This window comes from Rhinatrema bivittatum, chromosome 5 (assembly GCF_901001135.1).
Source record: "Rhinatrema bivittatum chromosome 5, aRhiBiv1.1, whole genome shotgun sequence".
Lineage (NCBI taxonomy): Eukaryota > Metazoa > Chordata > Amphibia > Gymnophiona > Rhinatrematidae > Rhinatrema > Rhinatrema bivittatum.
This window is the reverse complement of record NC_042619.1, coordinates 296,374,880-296,380,879: the sequence shown is the minus strand read 5'-3', so window position 1 is coordinate 296,380,879 and position 6,000 is coordinate 296,374,880. Positions and strand designations below refer to the sequence as shown.

Genomic DNA, 6,000 nt, shown 5'->3' with positions numbered 1-6,000 from the left:
CAGCCAGCAGCCACATACTGCTTTTGCAAAGAAACAAAATGCTCCTTCCTTTACTCCTCGCCAAAGCTAATTGTGCTGTATTTATGTGGCACATGCCTGCATGGGGCTATGACCGAGTTCAGCAAAGCAGCAGATATACAGAAGGAACACTGAAAGCGTTACAATGCTCTTCCTGTGCATCTCTCTCCTACAGACAAACAAAACCAGAACAAACAAAATAGGAATCCGATACAACCCATTTGTTAGAACTGACACTTGAATCATCCAAACACAACTAGCTGATAGGATTTGTGCTTTACATAGCCATTTGTGGCTAAAAGTAATTCAACAGAATCTTCTTTTCCACCAATACATTTCAAAGTGAGATGTTTCACTGAAGCCAGATAACTGGAAATTGCAGTTTTTCCACTACAAGTGGTAAGAGCAAGCAACAATTATAGGTCAAGGTAAATGCTTTAAAATGTAAAACAATTAAAAAAAATGCACAAATAGGTGAAACTGCTTTATTTTTTTTTTTTAGATCTTCTCTAAAATTGTTTCTTCTGGAGTCCTCATTCATAACCTTCTTCAATTGTGCATGCAAAAGTGGATTTTACATTACAAAACCTTAAAAGAACCTTAAAATATATATATATTTTTTTTTAAATAGAGAGACTGTAAACTGTAGGCAGCTAAAGAAAGCCACACTAAACATGAAATAAATCTGAAAATACTGTGAAGATGAATGATACATTTACAGGCAATCTATTTAGTTTGCTGCTTGTGGTACATGAATGAGTTCAGTTGGGGGAAACCATTTACTTGTACTGAATATGGACAGCAACTAAAGTGGAAGAGAAACCTGGGAACACAACAATGAATTTGCACTAGGGAAAAGATTCACAGCATGGGTGGAACAAACAGAAGAGAAAAATAACACAGGGTTACTCGCAAATTAGTGAGAAAAAGAAAAGTGTAAACACCAGGTAGAACGACCCAAATGCTGCTTCTTCCTTCTCCTTTCACTCCTGCTCTCTACAATACTGGCTCCCATGTTAGGTGTTTATTATTACTAGTGTTTTATTTTATATTTATGTATTAAATTATGAATTTGTATTTTTAATTTTCTGTCAATTACTTTGGGTAATCCATTAGGATCGAAAAAATAAGATAGTGTTAGAATAGGAAACAAGACATTGTAAACAAAGATCAAGTTTACATTTCAAACTGAAAAATATTAGGAGCTAATTTTTTTTATTTCCTCAACAGGGTTTTCATTAGGTGATAATGGTAAGAAACAGCCCCCTTAAGAAGAGGAAAAAAAAAAAAAAAGGAGAGACCTACCCCTGTGTGTATTTTTTTCTGACTTCCTTTTCATATCTACTTTTTGACATGCGCAATTGCTACCCAGTAAAAATATAAAAGCTCCAACCTTGGTCTTTGGATCTGAGACAATAAGCTGAGCTTTGCATTCCATTTCTCCTCTGTAGCAACTGTAGGATTCTGTCCATTGAACTAAGCATACCTGAGCTCAATATCATAGGGCAGCCACACACACAAGGGCGTCCCAGTATTCTAGAAACCACAATCATTTTAAAAACAAAAAATCCTTAAGTTAATATGCACCATTAGAAATCAGGCTACAATCCTAAACTTCAAAACTAGAACTTTAGAGATATACAGCAATACCAATACTTTGGTCGCTAGTGAATTAATATAGCTTTAACAGGTTACTTCCACAGTACTTCAACTTTGCTCGTTATAATTTCAATAAATATCTAATAAAGGCAATTGTAATAGTTGCCATTTTCAGGAAACCATTTTCAAGCCATAAACCTTGCAATACAAGTCTTGTCTGTTTTCCTGACATGCATGCCTTTATCTAGTATTTATCTAATAATTAGCACTTTTTGGTATGTGATTACTCATTCTTTGACTGTTCAGCAGGATGCATAACCGTAAAGAATGGTACATGCCTTCATATACAAGATATAAGGGAGAGATCCACTTAAAAAGTTAAAACCAGTATAAGATTTCCTCCTAACTCTCCCAAATGACTCAAAAATAAAAGCAGAAAAAATGGACTTAAGGTGATTCAAGTTAGGCCAGGTTCTAGGTTTGGGGAAATCTTATGTGCTTTCTCTTTATAAACATTTTTCTTGACGGTGGCTGATGGGAAGCTGGCACTGAAACATGCTGTCCGTTGTTACTGCCCCACTGCATGCTGGCGCAAGGGGCAGGGAATCCGTGGTGGTGGTTTAAGCTCCTGGCATCAGGTGTCCAAGGACGCTCCCTCCAGTCCGTAGCTTCTCTAGGAACATTAGAGTAATACCCAGCCGCATATGTGGGTCTGCTGCAATCGTACTGCTGATGGTAGTATCTGTTCCAGGGGGGTAGTCTAACAAAGTAAAGAAATACTTAAATGGTAAACATTCACACCTGGCAAGGAAAATACTTTACCTTGAATTACCCTTTACAAGAGAATCAGCTCTTACTTAATTGCAAAATAAAGTTGTTCCTGCTGCTGCCAAGTTCTTTTAAAGATTTAAGGAGGATTTGTATTTTACTTAACTGAAAAATACAAAACCTTTCCATCCAGTCCAGCCCACTTTGCAGCTTTTTAAATCCTCTACAAATCTATTTTGCAAATTTTGGGACATAATTCCTATAACATACTACACATAAAAGAATGCTACAGCATACAGAGATCCTGGAGTCCAGGTTAACTATTTAAAAGCAAAGCTAGCATTACTGAATAACCCATCTAGACAGAGCTCCTGCCACTGAGAACTACTGTACATTAACAGTATGAATCAAGACTAATACAGTACATTACAGCAAAAAGGCTGCTCACCAGCAATTCTTCCATTTTGGATAGATGAACACATGAAGTCCCATACCCAATGCTAGCACCCCACATCCTATGTTCCTTTCCTACCACTGCCCTCCATATCATTCATAATCATTTTCCCTCCCCCCCCCGTAGCCCGCCCCCCCCTCCGGGTGACCGCCCTCTCCTTATATTAAGGAGATATTCAGTGTAAATTGTAAATTGTTAATTGAGATATTCAGTGTAAATTGTAAATTGTTAATTGTTATTCTCTGGTTATGACCTTCTTGTTTTCTATCCTTCATTCTGCCTATTGGTTATCCCCGCGCCCAGTTACTCTCCCTGTTGAAATGTACTTTCCAACCTTGCAGTTATTATGTGAACCGGTATGATGTCCCCACAAATACCGGTATATAAAAGTTTTTTAAATAAATAAATAAAATAAATAATCATGCACAGAATCTCTTAAAATATTGGCTTCTTCCACCTTCACTAGTAGCTATGTCACTCTTATCTTCCTCTATGATTTTTAAAATACTAACTCTGAACCCAACAACTCAGGTACCCTTCAATGCTGTCCTACCAAGTTTTCGAATGTGCACATCTGTCAAAACTAGTAAAGCCACCGTTAAAAACACTGGCCTCCCCAAGGGGCAGCTGTTCATGTATAGCTTATTACCTTGCTCTTCCATTGTCTTTCCAAAGGCTATAAACTCTAAAACCAGGGAAAAAACAGAAAAACAATTACAACTATGAAAAAGTGTTTTGAAGTCTGTGCTCCTGTGCTTTTAATGTTCTGAGTGCCATGTCAATGAATAGGGGGAAGGAAGTGAGAGATAGTGAAACCTTTCCCTCCTCCTCCTCCCAGATAGCAGATTTGCTTGCCATAAACAGCATTTCCTGTACATAGCAGGATGATTTAGCCATTATATGTAGGTGATGTGCATCCAGCAGCACTGAACAGACTTGTGTCTCCTAGCTTGTAGAGCTTTGAGGTCTGCTGAGCTTGTGTGGGAATTCCCACATGGGCTTTACCTCCTGAACCTCCTCAGTCAATATCAGAGCTAATTCCAGGTAGGTAAGTCAATTCTCTAGGGAGGCAGGCATGTATTGCTTGGTCAATTCATCCTGTTATCTATGGAAAACACCAATTGTGGTAATCAACTTGCTTTTTCCATCGACAAGAAGACTAAATTAGCCATTACATGTGGGGAGTCCCAAATTGAGGGTTGCAGTGAAGTATTTACTGAGTAAGCAACCCAGATTCCTCTGTGGAGAGTGGACTACTGTGAAAACAGCTTATGTAAAACTGTCTGTCCATATTCAATGTCAGTCCTTGAGAGGTATGTCCAGTATTAGGACATAAAGGTATGAAGTTATGCCCAGGTTGCAGCTTTGCAGATATTTGAGAAACACTTCTTGAAGATGAACAAAAGAAGCAGCCATAGCTCTCACTTGAGTTTTTACAGAGTCTAATTTATAATCCTGCTAAGGTGTGGCAGTGTTATTATGCATGCAACCAGTTAGACAAAGTATGATTGGTAACTGCCATGCTTAGCCTGTGTGTGTCATATTTCCAGGTTAGGAACTTAAGTGAAGCTGAATCCAAAGGTCATAAGGGGACTTCATCCGTTGAAAAATGACAACATTCAAGTCCCATGGAAATGGCAGCTGGACATGCCAGAGACCCTTCACGTTTCAGGGTATCAGTGGATGAGTAGAAACCGGTTTACTGTTCACCATAACATGGTTTGCCACTATGGTGCTGAGATGTATTCACACAGAAGTGAGACCTGAATCAGAAAGGCAGAGTAAGTACTTTAGAAAATGCTTGGATTTTCAAGAAGATGAATCCAAAGTGTTCTGCTGGCCAACTCAGAATATTTGTTCAATTTGAAGGCATAATTTCTTCTAGTTGATGTCTTTCTAGACAAGACTAATATGTGCATAATTTCTCTAGGCAAATCGAGATCCACAAATACTAAGTGCTCAAGACATCCAAGCCGTTAGGTTAAAGGCTGAGAGGCTGGGATGATAAAGCATCTCTTTGTCTTGAGTCAATGTATTGTCTATTCCTAAATGTATGGGATAACTGCTGGAAAGCTATACGAAACATGCAAACCATATCTGTCTGGGCCACAGTAAAGCCATGAGGATCTTACAAGTGTGATCTTGGAGATATTGGTGGAAAAGCATATATGAGACTTGTACCCCAATCTAGGAGGAAAGTGTTCTGAGCTACTCTGAGATCAGTGGGCAGAACTGAGCAAAACTGATTTAGTTTTTTCTGCTCTGAAGCAAATAATTCCATCCACAGCAGGCCTCATTCAACTAGTCTGTTGGTTACTGATTGTTGCAGAGACTATTTGTGTGGACAAAATATTAGTGCTGACGTGATCTGCCAGCGTGCTGGAGATCCCCAGAAGATAGGTGGCCTATAGAACAGCTCAATTCTTGGTTGTCCAATTCTAAATCTTCAGCACTTTCTGGCAGAGGCCATGATCCTGTTCCTCTGTTTGCTGACATAAAACATGGCAACTTGGTAGTCACTTTGAATCAGAATATTTCTTCCCTGAAGAAGATGCGTGAACACGAGTGATTCTTATTGCCCTTAATCCAGTAGGTTGATATGAAAATGGCTTTCCTTCAAAGACCAATAGCCCTAGGCTCAAAAGGATCCTGTGACAGCACCCCAACCTTTTGTGGAGGTATGTGTCACCAGTTTTACTTGATGGGGGAGTGTGCAAAGAGGAGCTCTTTCCTGGAAAACTTGGGAGTACCACTGCCACTCTTGTTTCATGTCCTCAGTTGACAGTGGTTGAGTTAGCTGATCTCACTGAGAATGTAGACCTCATTAAAGGTACCATACATGAAGGTGGGTCAGTGGGACCACATGGATGGCTACTGCCATATTTCCTAATACCACCAGGAGCACTCTAGTATTCGAACATGAAAAAGACAATAGCTTGTGGATGAGCAATCTCATGCTGTTCACTCATTTTGAAGGCAGGAAGGTTATGTAGAGAAATCTGCCCCAAGCCTCGATGAGTAGGCACTAGATTTGATTTTTATTTTTGAAGTTGACTAGAAAGTGATGTAGAAATCAAACTGACATCTGCAGTCTGTCTTCTTCCCATGACTAGTCAATTGTCCAAATATGGGAAAACTTGTATTTTTTAAGAATTTTGTAA

At 39.0% G+C, this 6,000-nt stretch overlaps 1 protein-coding gene across 1 annotated transcript in view; it reads right to left on the bottom strand.

Annotated features, from left to right (window-relative positions):
• Window positions 1-489: 489 nt before the first annotated feature.
• Window positions 490-6,000, bottom strand: part of DUSP11 (dual specificity phosphatase 11) — a 44,087-nt gene continuing 38,576 nt past the window's right edge. Inside the window, exons 9-10 of the mRNA XM_029604143.1 lie at window positions 3,489-3,524; window positions 490-2,377 (exon numbers count right to left, since the gene is read on the bottom strand). Of these exons, the coding sequence (XP_029460003.1) occupies window positions 2,092-2,377; window positions 3,489-3,524 (322 nt within the window). The 3' untranslated portion in view covers window positions 490-2,091. The remainder of the gene's footprint in view (window positions 2,378-3,488; window positions 3,525-6,000) is intronic.